The 24,353-nt window shown below is 43.1% G+C and overlaps 1 protein-coding gene across 9 annotated transcripts in view; it reads right to left on the reverse strand.

Annotated features, from left to right (window-relative positions):
• Positions 1 to 24,353, reverse strand: part of ST7 (suppression of tumorigenicity 7) — a 150,691-nt gene that overhangs the window by 107,184 nt on the left and 19,154 nt on the right. Inside the window, exon 1 of one of the 9 annotated variants that reach the window (XM_053254198.1) lies at positions 14,445 to 14,472. The exons of 6 other annotated variants lie outside the window; for them this stretch is intronic. In XM_053254198.1, the coding sequence (XP_053110173.1) occupies positions 14,445 to 14,457 (13 nt within the window). In that variant the 5' untranslated portion in view covers positions 14,458 to 14,472. Of the gene's footprint in view, positions 1 to 7,181; positions 7,420 to 7,456; positions 7,875 to 14,444; positions 14,473 to 24,353 lie in introns of those variants that run through there. 2 more of the 9 variants (XM_053254196.1, XM_053254197.1) reach the window with 2 other exon arrangements.

A 24,353-nucleotide genomic window follows, 5' to 3' on the forward strand; every position in this document is an offset into this window, starting at 1 on the left:
TATTTAAAACATTTTCTTTACATGGAATTTTTTTTTTAAAATTAAGCTACATGAATTCAAATAATTCACTCACATTTTACTAAAATAATGCACTGACATACCTAGATCTATTTCAAACTGGCTTTCAGGCAGGTTATAGGGTGGAGATTGCCTTGGTTGGCTTGATGAATGATCTCCAATTAGGAATTGACAGGGGCAGTGTAACTCTGTTGATCCTTTTGGATCTCTCAACAGCCTTCGATACCATCGACCATGGGATCCTTCTGGACTATCTGGGGTGAATGGGTGTAGGAGGCACTGTTTTACAGTGGTTCTGCTCATACCTCTTGGGCAGATTTCAGAGGGTGTTGCTTGGAGACTGCTGTTCTACAAAGTGAGAGCTTTTATATAGTGTTCCTCGGAGCTCCATTTTGTCTCCAATACTTTTTAAATATCTACATGAAACTATTGCTCCCATAATGGGATTTGGTGTAGGGTGTTATCAGTATATTGATACCCAAATATTTTTCCATGTCAGCTTAATTAGGTAATGGCATAACTTCCCTAAATGCCTGCCAATACGTTCCTGGTAATGGGCTTGATGAGGAATAACAAACTGGAGCTGAATCCAAACAAGATGGAGGTACTCACTGTAGTGAGCTGCGATTCAGACCAGTTCTGGGTTACACTCCCCCAGAAGGAACAGGTTCACAGTTTGGGAGTACTTCTGGACCCAACTGTCTCTGATATCTCAGCAGGAGGTGGTGGCCAGGAGTGCTTTTTATCAGCTTCAGCTGATAAGTCAGCTGCACCCTTTCCTAGAAAAGCGTGGTCTTAGGATAGTGTGTGTACATGCTGTTCACCTCCAGGCTTGACTACCGAAATGCACTCCATGTGGGACTGCCTTTGTATATAGTATGGAAATTTCAATTGGTGCAGAATGCTGCCTCCAGGTTGGTCTCTGGGTTGTCCCGAAGAAACCATATCACTCCCTTTTTGAAAGAACTACACTGGTTGCCAACAGATTTCTGGGCGTCATATTCAGCTGTAGGATTCACCTCTCCCAATACTCTTTAACACCTGTGGCAGGGAGATCTGAGAGCAGATACCTGTTGCAGATCTTACTGGACAAAGGGACTCAGATCCCAACAACAAAGAAGGGGCACCTCCTAAGTCGTGATAACACCCATCCTCTTCCCTTACTCTGACATTGTTATAAACCACCCTCAGTCATGTTGTAAACCACCCTGAGCCATTTTTGGAAGGGTAGTATATAAATGAAATGAAATGAAATGAAATGAAAAAATTGTCCTGTGGGGAGATCTGCCTCTTTATTGCCAGATATCCACAAACAAAAGGAAATCTCTTCCTGGAAATCGACATTTGTGAATAAGCACAACATGAGAAACCCCTTCCTTCTTTTAAATGTTCTGCATTGCAGCAAACTCAGAAGGGGAAGAGATTTCCTATTTCAGACCAGGCTGGGCAGGAGAGACAGATCTCATCCCTACCATGAGTTCTCTGGCTCATGGAACAGAACTGTTGTTTGGATGAAGGATCTGCCTCTTATCTTCTGCCAACCGTCAGATTCTCAAAGATTCTTGTTGCTTCTGAGTGACTCCCAGCCCAGTATGAGATAAGAGGCTCTTCTCTTCCTTTCCCTTAGATAGTCTGATTATCTCTTACTGGGCTTGGGCACACTCTGAAGTGGCAAAAATGAACTCTAGCTACTTCCAAGTGCTTTGCAATCCAGCATAGTGAGCTGGATTGGATTTGGAAGACCCTGCACTTCCAAAAGACAGAGGAAGAGGGGGTTGTTCACTCATCTTGTTCCATGCTTTGAAAGTATGTAGAACTAGAAATAAAGTTTCATACTTCTTGCCTGTCATAAGGTAAGGGAATGGTCCCACTTCCCCCATGATTTCTAGAGGATTCAAATGAGCGGAGGGATTGGCCTTTCATTCTGTGATGAGTTGGCAATACTCAGAAGTATGTCCCAGGCTAGTACAAGGTGAAAGGTTGATTCTCCTTCCCACCCTCTGCACATGCCAGTGGATTCAGGTGAGGGACTGGAACAACCACAAGTAACTGCTGACTACTAAAGTTGACCAAAAATGGCAGATTCCTACTGACACACCAAAAAAACTACATTTAACTGAATACTAGTATTTGTATACTGATGGTCAAGAATTATAGATCCTAATCACTGGGTTCTACCAGCTACAATGCTAGGAATGCCATGTGAAAATTAGTGTAAAGTAGGATCCAAGAGGCTGAGCTATGAATCAGGAAATCGCCAGTTCAAATCTTCCCCTTAACTCACTAGAGAGCCTTAGGCAAGCAACACTCATTCACACACACACACACACCCCCTTCCAACATGGGGATAATGATACTGACCTACACAAGGGTTGTTGTAAGGATTACAAGATGATGGGTAGGTTCAGATATCACATGGATCCATTGTTTATTTTACCTAACTATGGTTAGTTTCTATGTCTGAATTTGTACCAGTCAACAAACTGTGGTTGATTGTGGACTGTCAAACAATGATCTGAACCCCAGGTATGAAGTTGGTTTAGCTTCCTAACCATGGTTTCACATGATGTCTGACTGTAAACATAATTTAATCTTGGTTTGTTTCAGTAACTCCACCCTTGCTGGGCTCTCACATAAAGAGATGCAAGTCTAGATTAGGGGTGTGCACGGACCATTTGGTGCAGCTCAGTTCTAATTTGGACTGAGCTGCACCAAAGCGAACTGGTTCAGTTGAACCGATTGATTGGGCCAGTCAGTTTGACAAACCAGCTCAAACCAGTTTGCGACCAAACAACTCAAACCAACCCAGTTCACAGTGGTCCGGTTCTCAAGCAAACTTGCACATCCCTAGCCTAGATCAGGGTAGGTAAGGAGAAATGGGCTAGACCTGAACAACAACAACAAAAGGATAAATAAACCATGATTTGGTGATCATCCCTGGTACAAATCAAGGTTTATTAAACAAGCCTTCCTTAAAATAAACTGTGGTTCTGTGCAATGTCTGAACTTATCCAATGCATGTGAACCATGCATTGGTTACAAGTTCTCTAAAGTAAAAGTGTTAAGTATTATTGTTACATATTTGTATGGGGAAAGAAAATGAAGTATTTATTGAGGGGGAAATTACAGCTATGTATTAATCAGGAGTCTGATCTTCACTTCACTCATTAAAATATGAGGTTCCCCTATTGGAACATTTGCTTCTCTGTTTTTAGCTGTATACTGGGAACAAGTCATTGTAGGATTACTTGATCTGTATCCAAATGTGATCTTGAGAGAGTGGATCATCATTATCTTGCAATTTCTTCTCCTTTATAAATGTTTTGGAGACTGTGACCTTGAACTTGTCATCCTTTCTCTGTATTAGCAGAAAAAAGGATCTTGGTTCCTCTCCACCCTCCAACAATTTTGGCTGCTGTTAATCTAACAAAATCACTTGACCAGGCCAATTTATTCAACATATATTGAAATATATATGTTGAAAATAATATATTTGTTTATATGGCTTAATGAAGACTCTAAAAGGAACAGAAACTTAACGAAATGTTTGAGTACATATTCTGAATGAAAATAAGACTCAATTTCAAACTCTAGATTTGTAATCAGACCAGCTCAAGGTTTTTTGTCATTCATGATAGGGTGGGGATGGACAAGGCCAGTCTGTAGAAACTGCAAGTGTGACCCAAGCCCCTGCACACCACTTCTGCAACACTGCAGAAGATTCCAGAATGTAGTATCTATTCACACAACCAAGTCAAAAGCAGTTCATGAGCCTGGGGTCCATGCTTAGCAGGTGCCCCTTGAAATGCACCATTCAAGTGGCTGCCTAGAGTGCATATGTAGTTTAGCCAAATGCTACAGTAAGGGACAGCTATAAAATCAAATCTCTTATGTGTTCGCTTTTTAAATGGTTTTCAACTAACCTGTAACGGCACACATCATGTATATCCATGATACTGAGGCAGAAGAGGGAAATTGTGTAGGCACATTTCCACTTCGTGCAGGTCTCAAAATTGAGGAAGAGGGGGAAAAATCAACAAAATATCTATTCTAAACAACATTCTGGGAAAAAAAGTTTTAAAGGTTTTTAAAAATTAACTGTGAATAGAGCCCTTTCTTATGAGCAGTGAGAAAGGGCAAGAGGGTTAGTGGGGAGGAAACCTTTAAAAGCTTATCTCCCCGCAGACAATTGAGGGTTCCCTCTTTGGCGGGTGAAGCGGCCTCCCAGATGATTACTGGCTGCTGCCGTTAGCTCGGGGGGGGGGTGCTGGGATGCATCGCCCCACCATGCCCCCCAGAGTGCCCATAATGCACCACGCAAGTACACAGTGCATTGTGGGAATCCCCTCCCCTCTCCGGAGCTGGCCAGGATCCCCTCAGTCTGCCAGCTGTGGCTGCAAGCAGCCACAAACGGCAGACGATCACAGAAACAAGGTTAGGAGAGCACTCACTCTCCTAACCTCATTTTAGAGGGTGGCTCCAGAGGCAGGTTTGCCGCTGAGTTGCCGTCGGGATTGGGCCTGATCCTGGCAGTACACACATGCAGGTAAAACTGGGCTGGTCTTCCTTAGCCCGGTTTTGCCTGTGTGTGTGATTAGTTTCATACTGTCAACAAATCCCACCACATAATTAATTGATGGAAAAGCTTTAGAGCAGGAGTTCTCAAACTCTGGGGATCAGCTATCCTTGGAAAAGAAAGACTCCTAAAGGAGGGTTGGCAGGAGGGGATATAATCCTGAGACAGGTGAAGTCTTCCTCCTGTCCTATAAGCCAAGTCATGAATGCTTCCTGACAGAGAACTTTCACTAAATCACATTGTATTCCCTCTTGCCCACCTGAAGGGTCATTGTATTCCCTCTTGCCCACCTGATTTATGAAGCAGGGAGGGAGGGAGGGAGGGAGAGGATGAAAATTCCCATGTCTGGTTTTTTGAGAGTCAGATGTTCTGTTGTATTCCAACAAATGTGTTGGCTAAATACCCAGAGATCACTGTATGGAACAGCAAGAGACTGCATGCACATCGTGCATGAAATGGAACCTGTGGAACAAAGTACTGGTGCTGGGTTGAGGAGAGGATACTAAAAGTTACAGAAAGCTCTGAAGTGAGACCCAAGCTAAAAACATTTGAGAAGCATTGTTTCAGGGAGATGACAAACTCTCGGAGTATATTAGGGAATAATCTTACCTCAGAACACTTTCTGACTTGTGCTAAAGACAGAAACACACAGGAGAAAGGAAGAGAGCTCTAGTGTCCTCAGAATGTGTTCCTCTCACTATGCGTACAGGCACACATCCAAATTGCACATTTCTGGAACACTTTTCAAACTAACTTGCCATTGAAAAGAAGCCACCATGGGCACTGTTCTGTGGTGTACTGCTTTAAGTTTGTTACCAGAAGCTGGCATTCTAAATGTGTGCTCAAAGAGTACCTCGCATACAAGAACCACACACACTTCCACAGCATGATAAGCACACATCTGAAAGCTGCCCTAAGACAAAGGCCAGATAATGGCCTACTGTAAAGTGGAAAATGAAAAGCCCTTGCAATGCTTCCTCTGATTGGCTCAAAGACTGCTAGTCATGAGCCTGCAAGAGCAGTTAACCTGTACAGAATGGGGTGGGGCAGTACAAAGCCCTCACTAAGGCTGCTAATATTATTCTGAAATTTTCAGCTTTAAGGTTTTGGATTTTTTTTTATTTGGTAGTTGTTAATAAAAGCAAGCCATATTTATTTTATACAATAAACAATGGTTTGGTTCGCTCTCATCAAACCACACTCTTTCAAGAGCAAAAATGCATTAATCTGAGTGTCATGGAAACAAAAGCTTGCACAGCTGTTGTCAGAAGGGCAGCCAGTTAGACAGCACGTTGGTGACTCGACTCTAGGAAAGAGTCCTGTACAGCAGACAATAAGGAAGCCCTTTATGTAGAGGACTATTTATATAGAGGGCTGTTTAACTACACATCATATGTTCTCACTAAAAAGTGTTGAAATAAAAGTGCTCCTTTCCTTTCCTTTCTTTTTTTCTTTCTTTCCTTTTAAAAATCTGTTCATACAGATCTTGCTAGTTATATTCCCCGGATGGCAGGTGCCATCTCACCAGCTAAAGTATTCACCTTTTCTGCTTTCAATTTCAACTGCAAATATATGAAAAGCAAAAAATTAACCAAAGTTAAGAGATTAAGTTCCTGATGAAAAGTGTCTGGGGGAAGGGAAGAAAAACCATAGACATATACAGATGATGATGAATTTTATTCTGCCTTGACCTTGAACAGGCATTGTGCTAGAAAGAATAGGAAGCTGCCACAGTAAATCAAAAGAACCAGTTAACCCTTTGAAACGCTAAGTCCTTCAAGGGTTAGAGCTCTTATGATCCTAGAATGTTGCTATTCTCAATTAACCAGCATCTCTACAACCAGGACTCCAGATGAACCATTACGGAAAATAAATTGCTTTCTGTATCACAAACATTTACAAAAAAACACAAATGATTACAGCGCAGGTTACATAACATGTTATATGTACAGCACTTATACATATATAAGTGTTACTTTATTTTATGATACTTTATTTATTTGTTTGGTTATTTTACTAGCCCATGGGCAATACTGATCCCCAATGGTGCTAGTGTAACCACACTAGTGTCAGTCAATCAATACTGATCCCCAATGGTGCTAGTGTAACCACACTAGTGTCAATAATAATAATAATGAGTGAAGTCTTATTCTTGATCGTCTCTCACTTTTGGTAGGTTGCTACTCATTCTTTAACTCAAAACACGTCTTGTTTTCAGAGACTTTCATCTGTGCTGCCTTCTTTCCACTAGACACAGCTTAAGGTTTCTATATGCAACAAAGCAGCGCTGACATGAAATCCTCTTACTGTATCTCTCTCAAATGTTTGTCTTCACCACCCCATCATTCTGGCAAGCCCAACTTTGCCAACAGAATTGGAGAGATGCCTATTATTTCATAGTAGCAAGCTGGCCCTCCATCATGAATTCAGATATGCTCTGACTCCCTAGGATACAATCCTGTAGCATGCTGCCAATCCTGTAAACACCCTCGTTATCATCTGGGTAACTCTTTAATTACTCTCCAATAACAAGCTTGTGTCCACCGCCACCCCCAACACACACACACACACACACACACACACACACCATCACATTTCCTTTGCATGGCCAAGCTGCCAGGATGAGCATCATCACTGGCAGTCCTCCTCCTATGTGGTCCTGCTGCTGCCCGTGTCCAAGACGCGCAAAAGGAGAGATGGTCCCCAGCATCCTCCGTTCCCTAACAAGCAAGCAAGCATCACGCCGCCTGTCCGCTCACAATCCTGCAGCCCAGCAGATGCAGTTACCGGGCATGGAACGAAGCCACCGAGCCAGCCCTGCCCCAAACCAGAAATGCAAGCGAGAGACACACGTTTACTTACATGACGACTCAGTGCCAAACATGGCTGGCTCCAGATGCTTGTATTTCAAAAGCGGGGGGGGTGGGGTGGTGAGACAGAGGGAGTGTGTGTGAGCAGGGATGAGGCTGCTACACAGCGAGGATTGTCATTAAGCCAGACAATGCGGTCCCCACAGCTTCCCAGCCGCCAGACTTTTCCTCTCCCAAGCAAGCTTCACTCTGCAGATTGCCTTTCCCGGCAGCCCTTACAGCAAAGCAGGTCCTCTCCGATGCAGTGCACCCCCTCAGCCAAAAAGAAGAAGGCGACGAAGCACAGCAGCAGTGGCTATTTTAAAATCCAGGGGACAAGGGAAGGCCCCTGTCTTTTCTGCTGATGCCGGGAGGCAGGAATTGGTAGCAGACACCAGATACTGCAATCCACAGCCCCTGCTCCCAGTAAGACAATAGCATAGCTTATGCATACACTGGGTGACGTCAGAACACTGCAAAGACTGACTGCTGTTAACCACAGGCTGAGAGGGAGCCTGAATAGAGCACCACAATTCAAATGGGAATTCTTTTGTCACAAAATGCAGAAGACAAAGAGCCACACATATTTCCCCTCCCTGCTCATGAAGAAGGCGAAGGAGCCTCCGACATGCTCAAGGACGAGGGACAGCACTGCTCCTTGGTGAATTGCAAAGAGGTTTCCTCTCAGCTGCTGCAGCTCCTTCCTGGCCGCAAGTAAGAGAACAAAACCAAAAGCCTTGCCCGCCTCAAACGCTATCAGGTTTGCAATATAAAGATCTAGAACCAAGCAGATGACTTCCCCACCCACCCCCACAAGGACAGGACAACAACCGGGCCGCTTATTTACTCAGAACGAATCCCTTCCTGAATATAATGCACGTGTACTAGGGATAGTCAACTGGTAGCTCAACTGGTAGGCTGAATGTGGTCCCAAAGCAATTTGATCTGATGGGTCTACAAAATGTTCAAGGTGTGCTCAAACATTTGCCAACAGTTTAACTCTTAAAGAAAAGGGAAAGGGTTTCAAGTTGTAAGAAAAAGATGTCTCACACTTGAACAGTATGTCTCTTTGGGGGATAGTCAGCTCCTTGACCATGTCTGAACGTAGAAGCTCAATAACGAAGCCCCCTCTCAAAGACAAAATGGTCATTGTTTGTAAGAAGAGGCACATTGCAACATCTCCATAGGGCAAGTATCACAATATTATGATCATTATTATTTAGAATACTTACACAATTCTTAGCATCAGAATGTTTACAAAGTGCTTTCACATGGCAAAAGAAATGAGAAGATGGTTCCCAATGGGGCTCACAATCCAGAAAGGAACACAAGGGAGATACCAGCAATAGCTACTGGAAGAGATGCTAAGCTGGGCTGAATACAGTTGCTCTCCACCTGCTAAATATAATAGAGCCACCACTATAAATAAATATGGTGCCTACTTGTGCAGTTAGCAGGAGGTTCTCTGCCAAGGCCATTTATTGAACCCCAGTACATCTCTTCCCAAGTTCCTGTTTCTTCCTCACGTTCCACTATCCCCTATCAGTCTACCCACAGCCCCTATGGGCCACCATTTCTTCATCCCCAATACAGATTCTGCTTTTTCCACAAGAAACAAAACCACAATTCCTCCCTTCTCTCTACTAAACATATCCAGGGAACTTGACCACTGTGCCACTGCCATTGTTGCCTTTGCCTTAACTTGGGTAGCCTGGAAAACCTGGGTAGGTTTTTCTCCTACCTTGCTTCCACACAATCACTTCTACCCAGGTTTTCCTCCTACCTTGCTTCCACACAACCAAAAACTAGGAACACACACAGTTCCCAAACCCGGGTAGAACACAATTTTTGATTGTGTGAATGACCTCTCTGAGGCTATGTACATATCAGGCGGTATAAGTATATGATAGACAAACAAACAAACAAACAAACAAACATTCACACACATGTGCAAAACCTGACTAAGGGAGCCTAGCACGGTTTTGCACACATGTGTGAACCACCAGAATGGGGCCTGATCCCACCAGCACCATGGTGGCAAACCCAACTATGGAGCCACCCTTCAAAATGGGTGAGTGGGCACTCTCCTAACACCATTTTTTTAATAGTGTGTCAGCTGCAGCTGATTTGGGGAGGGGAGGGGGATCCTCATAATGCACCATGCACTCGTGTGGTGCATTATTGGAGCTCCGGGAGGGGCAGGCAGGGCAACATGTCCCAGCACCCCGATCCTCAGAGCTACTGGGAGCAGCTGGTGCTCTTGTGGGTGGGTGATCTGCCCGCCCAGAAAAATCAGATTGATCATCTGCAGGGAGGTAAGCTCTTTAGGGCTTCCTTCCTGCAAACCGGGTAGCCCTTTCTCATCACTCTTGAGAAAGGTCTCTCTATTTTGTATCTTCCTCTGATTTTTCAAGCCACCTAATGGCACAGTGGGGAAATGACTTGCCTAGCGAGCAAGAGGCTGTCAGTTCGAATCCCCACTGGTATGTTTCCCAGAATATGGGAAACACCTATGTCGGGCAGCTGCGATATAGGAAGGTGCTGAAAGGCATCATCTCATACTGCGTGGGAGGAGGCAATGATTAAACCCTTCCTGTATTCTAGCAAAGAAAACCACATGGCTCTGTGGTCGCCAGGAGTCGACAGTGACTTGAAGGCACAACTTTACTGGTTGTTCAGCATCAGAGTTTCTAGCAAAAAACAACGCCTAACAAAAAAACCAAACCTCTGCTAGCCAGCAGAACTCAGAAAGACCTGTCAGAGGCAACCCAACTGATACTTATATTTTACAGGTGAGGAACACTGGGAGGCTGTTCTCATGACCAGCCTCACCCCGCCTAGGCTGCCCCAGGCAAGGTTAGGCTGGTCATGAGAAGCAGCAGGATGCTTGTGGAACCCACTAATCCTCGCCTTAATCAACCCATTTTTAGCTGAGGTTAAGGGTGCTCTCGCTCTTGCACCCTTAACCCAGCTACTGGGTGTTATGTGATCCCTTGGGCTGTGTGCTGCTCAAGGTGTCACAGAAACGGGTGCATAGAATGCCCGTTTGAGGGGGGAATCCTCAATGCAATACGTGCGCCACGTGTTGCATTGAGGGATGTCTGGAAGCTGGAAAAAGTTCTGGCTCCGGATCTCTCTGCTCTGCTCTGTGCTTCACGGAGCTGCTGCACGCATGGAGTAGGGCTGCCCATGTGGGCACACACGGGTGGGGAAGCACACCGAAGAGGATCTGCTTGGTCATTTGAGGGGGAAGGGAAGGTGAAACCAGCCTCCCCCCACCCCCCACGCCCAGGGCAATCATGTGGATCTGTTCAAAAACAGATGGTTTTTTTACATCCACTTATTGAACAAGTGGTTGAGTCAGAAAGCCTTGCAGATCTACTGCAATCAACCAGTAGATCTTGATCTACATTACAAATAATGCAGATAGTGACATCAAGGGAGCTTAGGCGTATGTCACCAGATGCAGGATTACAGCCTGTGGGTTTAATAAACTGTTCCGTTTTGCTCTCTTTCTGTATGCTGCAAAAGCGATCAAATCTCTTTCCCAAGCAAAACAGCATTTTGAAAGACAAAATGCATTGCACCAAACTGAGCAATGATAAATTCTAGAGTAAGTTTTTTTAAAAAGAGAGATGTGTTTCCCCCCTCCTCATTCCAAGTACTCGAAGTGACCCAAACCTTCATAATATTGAGAACTTCAGTCTTACTTGGAAAATTCCACCTCTGCTTACTAAAAATACCTCATTGTGTTATAAAAAAAGGAACCCTTGGGGAGGAAAATTCAGCCCTTGCTCTTCCGTAGACAATAGACTTGCTACAGAATTCATACAACAAGTTAGTCCCTGTGAATTGCCAGAGAACAAAAATCTGTGAAGCAGTAAGTTGATGGAGTTGAGGCAAGAGGGTTCTTCTGTTAAGAGGCTATCAATCAAGGGCAAATAAGAAAACCTTTTTAATGGCTTCCATTGAGAGTGTGCAGGCAACTGAAGACGCAACAACACCTGAAAACTGTTGCAAAAGGAAGGCAGGAGGGTTATACACTGAATACTTGTAAATACACTTTGCAAGTTGAAACATTACTAAATAGTCCCACAGCACAGTAGATTCTCATAACCCTTAGAAAATACAAAAATGTCACTTTGATTTGTAGCACTGGTTAATGAAATGGGAACAACATCACTTTGCACTTGGAAAGGCTTTCTTCACAGTATCTTAGTATATACATTTTTTTAAAAAAATGTGCATGGGTGGGGGGATGCTGTTCCTGAGACTATAGTGCTTGAATGCCTAATGGAGAGTTTGGAATGCCTAGAGGACAAAAATTTAAGTACAGTGTTATGGTATTAATCAAATGTTGCAGCTAAAAAGAATCTACCACAAATCCCTCTTCTTCTGACTAGAGCTACAAAATCCTGATGCAAAAGAGTAGTGCTCATGAGAAGATGGAAAGGACCCTTCCAGATAATGAGGAAAAGAGAACAAAGATGGAAAAAAGAGATGGATTTTCTGAACTTGCCTGGCATGACACTAAATCATGGTTTGTTTGAACTAACACAGTTTCCCCCAGTTCAGAGATAAAGAGGAAACTTCCATTTATTCAAGGCCGAAAGTGAAAATTTTCAATCTGCTCTCTCGTCCACAAAGGTGGAGAGGGCAGGGAGGTATACAAACCTGAGGCTTGCCATGGCTAATGCTTGTTATGTCATACCTGCTGAGCAAGTCTTAGGACTAATCGCAGAGGCTAATCACACGCACATGCAAAACCAGGCTAAGGAAGCCCAGCTCGGTTTTGCACGCACGTGTGTACTGCTGGTAGCGGGCCAGATCCCAGAGGCACCACGGTGGCAAACCCACCTATGGAGCCTCCCTCTAAAATGAGTTGAAGGGAGCAAGCACTCCCTTAACCTCATTTTATTCACATCTGTCAGCCATGGCTGTAAGCAGCTGTGGCTAGCAGACTGCTACACTCTGGGGGAGGGGAAGCGGGATCCCAATAAGGCACTGTGCACTTGCACGGTGCATTACTGGAGCTTGTGGGGGGGCACCACAAGGCGATGTGCCGGCGACATAGGGTGACGTCGGAGGTACTGGGAGCAGCCAGTGCTCTTCCGGGCAGTTGATCCACCCACCCAAGAACAGAAACTGCTCGTGTGCAGGGAGGTAAGCTCTTCAGGGCTTCCTCCCCACTAACTCTATTGCCTGTTCTCAATGGTCATGAGAAAGGGCTCTCAGTCTTCCTGCTACTGGATGGCTTCTCCCCTACAGGGATCAACTTATTTCAAGAGCTTATCTCCATATTTTTATTTCTAGGTCTAGGTTGGGGCCAGCTTTAGTTCAGCATTCCACCTAAGCAGCTTTCCAGAAACATTTCAGATACACTATTGTTATTCTTTAGAATATTTCTATAACCCTTTTCAACAACCACCAAAGTTCTCCCTGCCGTTTACATATCCAAATGAACAGAAGATGGTGAGGTCATTCACACAATCTAGAACTGTGTTCCACCCAGGTTTGGGAGCTGTGTGTGCTCTCATTTTTCGGTTGTGTGGAAACAAGGTAGGAGGAAAAGCTGGGTAGAGGTTATTGAGGCAGTTCCCACGATCAGTGGAAACAGCTGAGATGGGGTTTGCGAGGAGCCCGCAGTCCTCGCAGTTGACCCGTCAGTCAGCTGCGGGTGGCCGAACTGGCTGCCCACACAACTGCCGGCTCCATTACAGAGCTGGCAGGGGCTGAGGAGTTCGAGGGCCACACAGCCCCCAGAAGCTCCAGCATGCCCTGCGTGAGTGCACAGGGCATGCTGGAGAGACCCCCAAGCTGGGAGGCTGCATTTAGCCTCCCCGCCAGGGGTCTCCTTGTGAGTTGCTGCGGCGCAGAGCTGCACGACAGCAACTCATGATAAAAAAGCTGGATTAGAAGAGTGCTCGCTCCACTAACCTCGGCTGGGGGGGGGGGGTATTCAAGCGGGTGACCCGCTTGAGAACAACCGTGCTCAGCTGCGAGCCCGGTGGTTCTCACAGGCATACCAAATTGGGCTAGGCTCCCTTATCCCGATTTGGAAGGACCGTGAGAATACCCTCATTGTGTGGAAGCAAGATAGGAGGAAAAGCTACCCAGGTTTTCCTCCTGTCTTGCTTCCACAGAGCCAAGAAATGTGAGCACACACAACTCCCAAACCTGGGTAAAACACAGTTCTTGATGGTGTGAATGACTTGGTTCCTTGTCCCAAAGGGGTTCACAGTCACTGGGATGCTATGTTGGGTTGACTAGGGACAGTTACTCTCCCCCTGCTAAATGTAAGAGCGCCACTACTTTAAGAGGCACCTCTTTGCCCAATTAGCAGACCCATAATGGAGCTGCTTATGATTTTAAAAATATGTATTGCTTGATGGTGATGTTAGTATTATTTTAAGTATTGTATCTTTATGGTGTTATTTGATTACTTGTAAGCTGTGGGATATAAATATATTAAATAATCATAAAATAAATACATAATCACTGCAACACTCCTTTCCCCCACCCCCACCACCCCTGATCCTCTGTATGATTGGCCTGGCATTTCCGGGAACTGGCCCCAATCTGTTGAAAGCAATCTTGGAGATTTTAATGGCTTGATATTGCAAAGAATATTGGAGGGAAACAAGAGGGGGAAATCTCCAGAATAGCTTCAGTCAGAGTGTGCAACCCTACTCCTTTGGGTTTAAGATATAAGCAGCTATCTTATACAACAAGCTAGATGTTCGTTATTGGTAATACACAATGTAGCTCAAGATTTCTCAAATACGTTTTCCAAAAGGTCAACTTCCTCGGGTTACATTTACTTAGCTAACACATACAAATCAGATTTAAAATCAACAAGCAGTAAGCAAGGGGGAAATGACTGGTTTATTACAAATTCAGACTTTGCTTGGAAAGATTAATAAAATCATGATATGCACTTTAATATTATATCCAGTGAATAAAAACATTGTTAATCAGCATACTGTAAATATTATCTTTACCTGGACAGTCCATGACTGTTGTTATTCAAAGAAGATTCAGTACTGTTTGTTCAGGGACCTTTTCCAGTGTCAGCCAACTTGAGCAGAAATAGTACCATCATGTGTGTATTTTAGAACAGGTTTTGCAGCATACTACAAGAAAACATGTTGTATTGAGCCTTATCTCCGGCTCAGTCACCAATTTTGCACTCTTTGTCTTACACAAACCTGAAGATATTCATCTTTTAGCACAGCAATCCTATGAAGCCATAGTCAGCTTAATACACGCATAATGCATCTTGTCACAGCTGTGAAAACCCCCAGAACTAGAAAAGCCACATATACAGCAATATTTAATAATTTCTCTTCATCCCACATAGTTTCTTTCTTTTGAAAGGACCTTCATAACCACCTTCCTTATTTGCAAGGTTACCTCTGACTTGGGATTAAGCAACTCTACAGTGAACTTAACTACTTTCCCCCCTAATCAAAAAGCAGATTTTTTTCTCCTTGTTCCATTCTTTCCACGTAATAAAATGAATTATTCTGTAATTATTTTAGATTTGGAAGAAATTACTGAGAAGGGGGAATGATAGAGGTCTATAAAATTATAAATGATGTGGATAAAGTGAAAAGAGATAAGTTATTCATCCTCAACACACACAAAATTGGGTTTATCAATGAACCTGATTTTGAGAAATTTTAAACAGAAGCCACAAACTTTTTCATGCAATGCGCATGATTAATACATGAATGTAGTGTTTGGGATCTCAGTGTTTACTAGCATGGATGGCTTGTTTGAAAAAATGAATAATTAAGGGAAGATAGGTCAGAGCTATTAGCAAACAATGTAACTTCCACATTCAGAGGCAATAACTTCTGATCACTAGATTCTGAGATCCGAGTTCAAATCCCTATTGAACCATGAAACTCACTGGGTGACTCTGGGCCACCCATGTATCTCTCAATGTAACCTACTTCACAGGGTTGTTGTGAGGATAAAAATAAGCATGTGAGCTCCTCGGAGGAAGAGCAGGATATAAATGTAATTAATAGATAGATAGATAGATAGACAGACAAGTAAGCAAGCAATAATTATTTGTAACATGCACTACTTGTAGATGATTTCACTGGCCACTGCTGGAGACAAAATATTTGTGCTAACCTAACATAACTGGTGTAGTGGTCACAGTGTTGAACCAGGACTGGGAAGATCTGAGTTCAAATTCCTTTTCAGTCATGAAACTGACTAGGTGACCCTGGGCTAATCACTTCTCCCACAGTCTAACCTACCTCATAAGGTTCTTGTGAGGATAAACATAACCATGTACACCACTCTGAGTAGGATAAAAATGTAAATAAGTAAAATAAATCTTTCATACATTAGTATACGTTAGAATAACAGCTTCTTAATGCCAATGATCTCCTCTTTCAAAGGTTAGCCCCACATGTCCTAATGACCATTCTTCTACTCATTTCATCGCAGATCTGATTCACAGCTAGGGTTCACCTTTGAATCCAAGTTTTTCTTGGTATGAACCTTAAAAAATATGGGGCTGGGGGGTAAAGCAGTTTGGAGAGGAGGTGATGCAGTGGGCAAGTGGTGGCTTAGGAAAGGGTTAGGCATCTTCTACCCCAACTCAATCTTTTGCTGAAAATCACCCCTTCCTGAAGTTCATCCGGTTTTGTAACATGCATGCATTAGCATGCAACACCTGATTAGACCCTAAGATTTTATTTTAAAAGATCAGACAAATTCATGGAGGATAAGTCTACCAACAGTTATTACTCAGTCTCTAGATGGCACCTCCCAAGTCCAAAGGCAATATGCCTCTGAATACCAGATGCTGTGGACAGACAGCAAGCTACTGCACAATCTGGGCTTCCATTTCCAACAGAAGATGCCTCCAGGGGAGGGAAGGTTAGAAAGCTGGAACAGATGACCAGAGGGCAGATGGGCAGCAGCTTTTCCAAGGCTGCAGGCAGGAATCTTTCCCAGCTCTATCTTGGAGGAGGAGAGCTGGTCTTGTGCTAGCAAGCATGGATTGTCCCCTTTGCTAAGCAGGGTCCACCCTGGTTGCATTTGAATGGGAGGCCACATGTGAGCACTGTAAGAAATTCCTGGTAGGTGATGGGACAGCTCTGGGAAAAGCATCTGCATGTTTGCATGTAAAAGGTTCTAAGTTCCCTCCCTGGCATCTCCAGATAGGGCTGAGAGAGATTCCTGCCTGCAACGTTGGAGCAGCCGCTGCCAGTCTGTGTAGACAATACTGAGCTAGATAGACCAATGGTCTGACTCGGTATATGGCAGCTGCCTATGTTCCTATGGCCCCTTGATCCAATCCATCAGGGCTCTTATTTGTGGATTTAATTTCTATCTTACAGTTTCAGAGTAGCTTATAATATTTTTTTCTAAACTACTACTACCACCACTACTACTGCAACAAATATTTATATACAGCTTTTCAACAAAAGTTTCCAAAGCGATTTACATAGAAAAATAAATAAGTAAGTAAAGATGGATGCTTGTCCCCAAAGGGCTCACATTCTAGAAAGAAACATAAGATAGACACCAACAAAAGCCAACTGAGGGATGCTAAGCTGGGGGTGGATAGGGCCAGTTGCTCTCACCATGCTAAAGAGAATCACCACTTTAAAAAGTGCCTCTTTGCTCAGTTTGCAAGGGATTAATAAACATTAATAATGTCCAAATAACTGTAAACAACATCCATTTAAAAGAAAAAGTTCAGTGCCAAGTATGGTGGTGGCAAGGTTTCTAGAGGCCCAGATTTTGTATGTCCAGGTCAAAAATCACTTCGGATATCAAGCGTAAATCTTCAGCTCCTATGCTGCCAAATTTAAAAATAGAGAGGTGGCTAATGTTTGATCCTTGCAATTTCAAGGGAACATTAACCTTGAAATTTACTGATGTAAGTGAAAAGGTGATATTAGACAGCCATTACATTTAAGTATTCTGAGGCATCTGGCACAACAGAATATTAATTCCCACAGAAAAGAATATCTTTATTTGTGTAAGAACTCTTTTAACGTCTTTTCTTTTGCTGGTTCTTTTCATAAAGTAATAAGTTTTCCCAACAGAGTTAGATTGGAAATTAAACATGCCTTGCATTCTTCACTGCAAGCACATTTTTAAAACTAAAAGCCTGGCAATGCAGCATGATGCATTTCCAAAACCAATATGCTTGCTTAGTCATCCTTTCCATCATATATCAACCCTTCTGCAGAAACCAGCTTGCACCAGAAATAGGACAAAGCTGCATGAGCTTTTGCCAAATAGTCCTTTGGAAATTCCTGACTTGGGTTGTACTAGGCATATGATGCCACTAAGCACCCAGGATTATGCTGTTTGAAATACTAGAGCACACATTTCTAGAGGGACTTGTAGGTACTGAAAAAGGTAGACTTGTAGGTTCTGAAAAGATGGACTAATTCAGTTCCACGGCTCGCTCAGCGGTGGGGGCAAATATCCATGACCTCCCCTTTCCCAGGAAGCACTCTATGGCATTCAAAATTATGCCCTGGAGGATTGTGTAGCCCCCAGGGTCATATTCTCAGGTGACACAGAAGGCTTCTGGGGAAGTGGGAGATTATTAAATCCCCCGCATACAGACTAGCACTAGTACAGTGTTAGTCTGGAACTCTTCAGAAGAACTGGTGCTATACTGGTGCTTCTCCCATTGCACCAGTGTTTCATTAGTCAGGATGTCAGCCGCAGTCAGTGAGGCTATTCACACGATTGCAGAAAATCGGGCTAGCTTCCGCTAGCCCGATTTTCTGCAATCGTGAGAACTACTGGGCTCAGCTGCGAGCCCGGTGGTTCTTGAGGAGGTAACCTGCTCAGTAGCCCGCCCCTAAAACCGGGTTTGCGGAGCGAGAGTTTTTTTTTATCGTGAGTAGCCGTGATCCGGGTTTTTTTATTGTGAGTAGGTGCAGCTCCATGCTGTGGCTGCTCACGAGGAGACCCCCGGAGGGGAGGCGAAAAGCCGCCTTCTTGCCAGCATGCCCTGCGCGCTCGCACAGGGCATGCTAGAGCTTCAGGGGGCCAATCGGCCCCCGCTCCCCCCAGCCCCCGCCGGCTCTGTCACGGAGCCAGCAATCTTTCTTGAGAAGTAAGCCTCGGCCCAGGGCCAGGTCCAGACGACCACCCAGGGCTCCTGCCCTGCTCAGCAACCCAAACCGGGTCTCACTGATCGTGAGACCCGGCTCACGATCTGTGTTTGGTAAAACTATGAGAAGAGGCAGTGGAATTTGGGCCCAGTCACAGAGTAGTTTAAGGCAATTAAGTTATTAAAATTAAGTCTCAGTCCAGTCAGTGCCAAGGTGGGAGGATGCCTGGAATCCCTACATAAGCTGCTCTGAGGATGTGAAATAAATAGCAGTGTCAGCTTTTACAATTTGTTTTTGCTCTCTATGCCATACAGATATCTCAACATTTGTATACTACATCTCCCAGAATTCTTCTTTGTTAGGTACCTCTTCCTCTTGCCAGCCCCAGGGTTAGTGAAGTTGAATTTTATAGCATTTATAGTGTTTAAAGGCTGACCTCTAGTGTTTGCTATAAATAAAAGCCTACCCAATTTCTATTTTTAAAAAATCACAGAATAAAAGAATTTCTATCAGTGCAATCAAAGTTTTTATCTCTCTCATAATAATAGATGTAATTAAATTGGAACTCCTAAACCATAAGCCAAAAGCTTTTTTGGAAGTCAATGCAAGAATATACAATTCCTAAATTCAAATTGTATTGATTAGTTGCTGTTCTTCAGTCAACAAACATCAACTGTATACTGAAAGTAACCGAAACCATATTAGCATGGATTGAAATTAATTTTATGCATGCCAAAAGCACTTTTAAGGTTCATGCCATGTAATCCAGTATGTTTACATTATATGCATTCAGTTGGGCTTATTCCCATATTAGTGTGCACAGGACTTCAGGCTGAACTTGTAAATTATAGAACATTTGAAATAAAACAAATTCTCCAGAGGTTTTGTTGTGTTTTGTTCTTTAAGCTTGAATTTTTACAACATTTTCTTTTGTTTTTGGTCTGCAACTTTCCTTTCACTAGTTATTCTGAAACATAGTTCATGTGATTTAATTCATAATGACATCTCTTAGCTTCAGCTATTTAAGAGTTAAATCTTACAGTATTAGAGTTCAAATATGCTGTTACTTAAAATAATTCTTAATTAGCTTTTCAGAGAGTAATGAAAATTAGGTCTACTACTTTTTAAATGTATCAGCAAGCAAACAACCTTTAAGTCAGAAGCCCACACAGGTTGTCAGCCTGGAGTTTATCATGCACACCAAATACCCGTGGTATCTCTCTGCTTTATTAGCTCGTTAAAGGCCTCTGGAGAGCTTTATTTCTTTCAACAGTCCTTTCAGTTAGCTGCTCTTACAATAGGCAGCACAGTAACTTATTGAAGACAATGATATCGATACCCATATTCTCAACTTCTGAATTACTGTTTTTAAAAATATTACCCAAGATACTTTAAAGTGTTATCCACATTGAAACAAAAATGCAATGGGGCTATTCTCACGATTAACAAAAATCGGGCTAGGAGAGCCTAGCCCGACTTTTGTTAATTGTAAGAACCACTGGGCTCGCAAGCGAGCCCAGTGGTTCTTGAGAGGCTAAACCGCTCAAGTAGCCCGCCCCTTAGCCCGGGTTTGTGGAGCAAGTGCTCCGCAAACCCAGGCTATCTGCTCATGAATAGCCGCGGCTACTCGTGAGTAGACCCCCAACCAGGGGGCAAAAAGCCGCCTCACGCAGGGCATACTGGGCCTTCCGGGGGCCGCGTGGTCCCCGCTTCCCCCAGCCAGCTCCATCACGGAGCTGGAAACCGTGTGGTGGCTGATCTGGCCGCCCAGGGCTCCCTGCCCAATCGTCTGCGGGGACAGCGGGCTTAGCCCGCTCTCCCCGCAGTTTCAGCGAAAGCAGGTCTCACAGATCGTGAGACCCGCCTCAATGTATTCTTTTAGCTGTTTTAAACTGCAATTTAATGGACAAGGAGAACCCATGCAAGAGATCCTACACCAAAACATTGTCAATTTGGTCAGTAACTTGGGTGCTACATTCTATCAGGACATATAGAATGAAAATTATATATAGAATTTTTTTCAATTAAATTAGTATTTATTGTCAGTTCACTGTGGCCTTTTCACTTGGTGACATCACTTCCCGGGGCGGATTAAGCCTTTTGCCGACCGTAAGCGGCCAAGGATTTGCCACCCCCGCTGCTGCAGTGAGGGTAGGGGTGGAGGGAGAAAGCCCCCCTTTTTTCTCCTTAAAAACCGCCACTGTGCACGGCGGGATAAGGTCAGCGAAGGCAGCACAGCGGCGGTTGCAGGAAGGGGGGCAAGGGGAAAGCCCCTCCTTTACTTTTAAAATGCCGCACAGGTGTTTATGTTTATGTATGATAGTATGTATCATACCTATAACCATGTTAAACTTAAAATAATTCGTAAGGATATACATAGTCACACACTGGATTTTAAAAATCTATTTTTACACAAGTTTATCAATTTTATTATTCTCATTTGATTTTTTAATAATATATAAAAGTTTGACCACACATTTACTTTCTAAATATAATTAAATTATATTAAATTATATTAATATATTAAATTATATTAATTAGATTAATCTGGGAGGTGGTGAGGGTTTTTCCCCCATGTTAAAGCAATACATACCCTGATTGCTGTTAAGCGATAGGAATAATGCCCAAATTATCCTTAAGCACTTACTTCCTTACGTATTCAAAAAGGAGTACTCTGGGATCATGTAAAGTGAAACCCAGTCATTTCTTCAGCAGAAGACTGAACTTGTTTCCATAATTAGTAATCATGAGACACAACCAAAAACATGCAATATATTGGCACCATTAGCTTGTAATCGCCAATAGCTGTTGTGTGTTAGATAGCATATAAGTTTTAATCATCAAGATATCCATTACTTATCTGAACTGTAATTAGAAATGATTTCTAATTATTAAACATTAATTAGTATTCTGTAATAACTGTGTTTTAAAATTTGACTTATTGTTTTCTGTGCTCACACAAGAACCACGTGAATTAGTTGAGGTTACTGGAGACTAATAGAGAATAGACATGGCTACATTTGAGACAGGGTTCACCCACTATTTGCAAAAACACTCCTTTGCTAAACACATTGGGCCGATCTGGACAATACTTTTCCGGCTCACGCAATTAAAAGGAGGATTGGTTGAGAATGTTCCCATCTTGGTATATTCTGTGAATTGCAGACATCTTGATGTCCTCCTGGTGCATTCTTTTATCACATGTGGGAAAGATTTGTCCAATCCACTGCTCTACACACAACCCAAATAGCAGCTTAAACTTGTAGAGCGTTTCCCCTCCTCTTCTGCTCAAGAACTTGCAAACAGAATGGTAAAAAGCACCAGAGTAGCTGCAGAAGCTTTGCCTTCTGGAGGCTCTCTCACAAACAAGCGAACTCCTCCCACTATAAATTATATATACGTCAAGGAAACTGGGAACCTTGTTGTTTCTACGCATTCAGTCACATAGCTTGAAACCTGCCATGTCCTTCTCCTTTTCATCTCCCTCCCCATCTCCAGTCTCCAAGCACTTTCAGGATATTTTGTTTGATTGTTTAAAAGGTCAGGTAAGAACACCAGCACTGGAGCACATTGTAAATTTCTTTTTTAAGGAAATCAGACAAGGCGCTACAGAGGTGAAGTGAACAAGAGTGCTCATTTGCATAAAAAACAGTTCCATTATTAGAGGCACAATACAGGCTATTAGGAAAATTGGGCTATACATCATATCAGATTGCATCTGAGTCTAGTATCAAGGCACTATTCTGGACAGTATCTGGAACAGGCATGTGAGTGAGTGTTTTCTCCCATGACATCTCTGTGGAGGTATCTTGACATTTAAAGCAGCAAAAGCTTAACTTGTGTAGGGTGGTAATGCTTATTAACTGAAGAAGAGAAATAATAAATGACGTAAGCGATAATTAAAGCACTGTAAAATGCATATGGATTTCAGCCCACGTAGCATGGCTTTCAGGATGGAGCCAAGTCTATGATCATCTTGCAATGGTTCTTATATGTGAACTCAACAAGGCTATGAAGTTTTCCAGATGGCCTCAAGCAAATTAGATTTCAATAGTTTTGTCCTAGAAAACCCCATTTGGATAACTACCCTAAGACCAAAGAGTGATAAGACGGATAAGTATGTTGCCTATTAAGACAAGTACAATATTGGGTTATTGTTACCCTTATCTCTCAGTACAACCTACTTCACAAGATTGTCATAAAACTAAGATGCAGTTATGTTATAATCACAGCGAGCTCTTTAAATATGACAAGGAAGGAAGGAAACCCATGGAAACTGGGGGGGAAAACAATACAGAAAGAGGAAAAGAATCCTCCTCCAGGGCAGCTTCTTTGGCTATCAGTAAGAAAAGTATCTAACTCAATAGAGTGGAAATCAGCCTCTGCTGGTTTCAGTAGTCAAGACATACAAGTGAAACGTAGCCTTATTAACCTACCATGCATCAGGACTTGACAAGGGCAAGACAACAAAGAAACAGGGAAGGGATGCTGACATTCTCTTATGTAGAATTTTCCTCATTTGCTTTTCCCCTAGAGGGGTCAGGAATGATCCATATAGATTATTGCTATAATCACGTCAATCTTCCCCGCCCACACAGAGCTACTGGTAAAATCTGTAAATGACCAAGCCTAGTTATACAGATTACATTAAATTTTTCCCGTTGGTGGAAGCAGGTAAGTTTCTGTATTGTATTGTCAAACATTGCTACTTTTATCCTTACACTATTACATTACATATTTTATCATAGCATTAACTAACTAAATAGTGCAAGGTACCTGTATTCTACCAAAGAAAACCACAGGGCTCTGTAGTCGCCAGGAGTTGACACTGATTCGGGGGCACAACTTTGTCTCTTACTCTATAGAACATAGATAAGAGGCAGTCCCAGGCCTTGTTCAGAGGGCTTACAGTATACGTTGAACAAGATGGTCCTCCCATAGCTATTTTTATGACTGAAAGTGATCTAAGACGACATAAAGGCATCATATGTCAACACAAAGACAGGGACGCTGGAAGGGGGAACATGGCTCGCCTTTTTTAATCTGCTGCTTGAAGCAGCCCAAGAGACAGAACAAAGAAAGAAGACTCTATTTGATGGAGGAATGGGGATGAGGAGGATTAATTGGAGGAAGTGGGGGTGGCTCGTCCATGAGGTAAAGAGAGGCATGGATGGTATCTGTGCCATGGGTAGAAAGTGCAGGCATCTTGTTCCTCCTTCTCCTCCCTCCACCTGCTACTGCCACCACCAAACCCTGGCTCCTGGCCACCACGCCACCCTCCCTTCCTGCCCACCTACCCACTCTGCTTGTGTCCTGGCTCTGTATCCATTTGGGTTTTTAAAGACCAAAACAAAACAGCCTAACAGGCTATTCTAATACCAAGTTTATTTCTAGAAAGAAAGCTAGCATAAGAGTACTGCTTATGATAACTATAAATAAATTCATTTTTCGTTGTTTCACCAGGCCTGTTAATTGCTATATTTAAATACACTTAATCATGTAAGAAATTAACCTTCACTACACACTAAGCAATAATCAATTGTTGTCCTGTCTTAGCAGCTGCCTAGTTTTTGATTCAGACTCTGAATTATAAAGCGTTTCCTCAGGCCTAACGGTAACAACATGTTTGTTCTATCTGGTGAAAGCCTGCACCTTGCCCTTGAATGAGTTATGTGTCCATTGTGTTCAAAATGGGAGTGGGAGAGATCTGCAGTCATTGTACCTCTTAATATACACGAAAAAGCTAATCTAAAATAAGGAGATTCAAGGTCCAAATATACACTTTTAAACAAACAGGTGCAA

Source organism: Hemicordylus capensis, chromosome 5, assembly GCF_027244095.1.
Source record: "Hemicordylus capensis ecotype Gifberg chromosome 5, rHemCap1.1.pri, whole genome shotgun sequence".
Lineage (NCBI taxonomy): Eukaryota > Metazoa > Chordata > Lepidosauria > Squamata > Cordylidae > Hemicordylus > Hemicordylus capensis.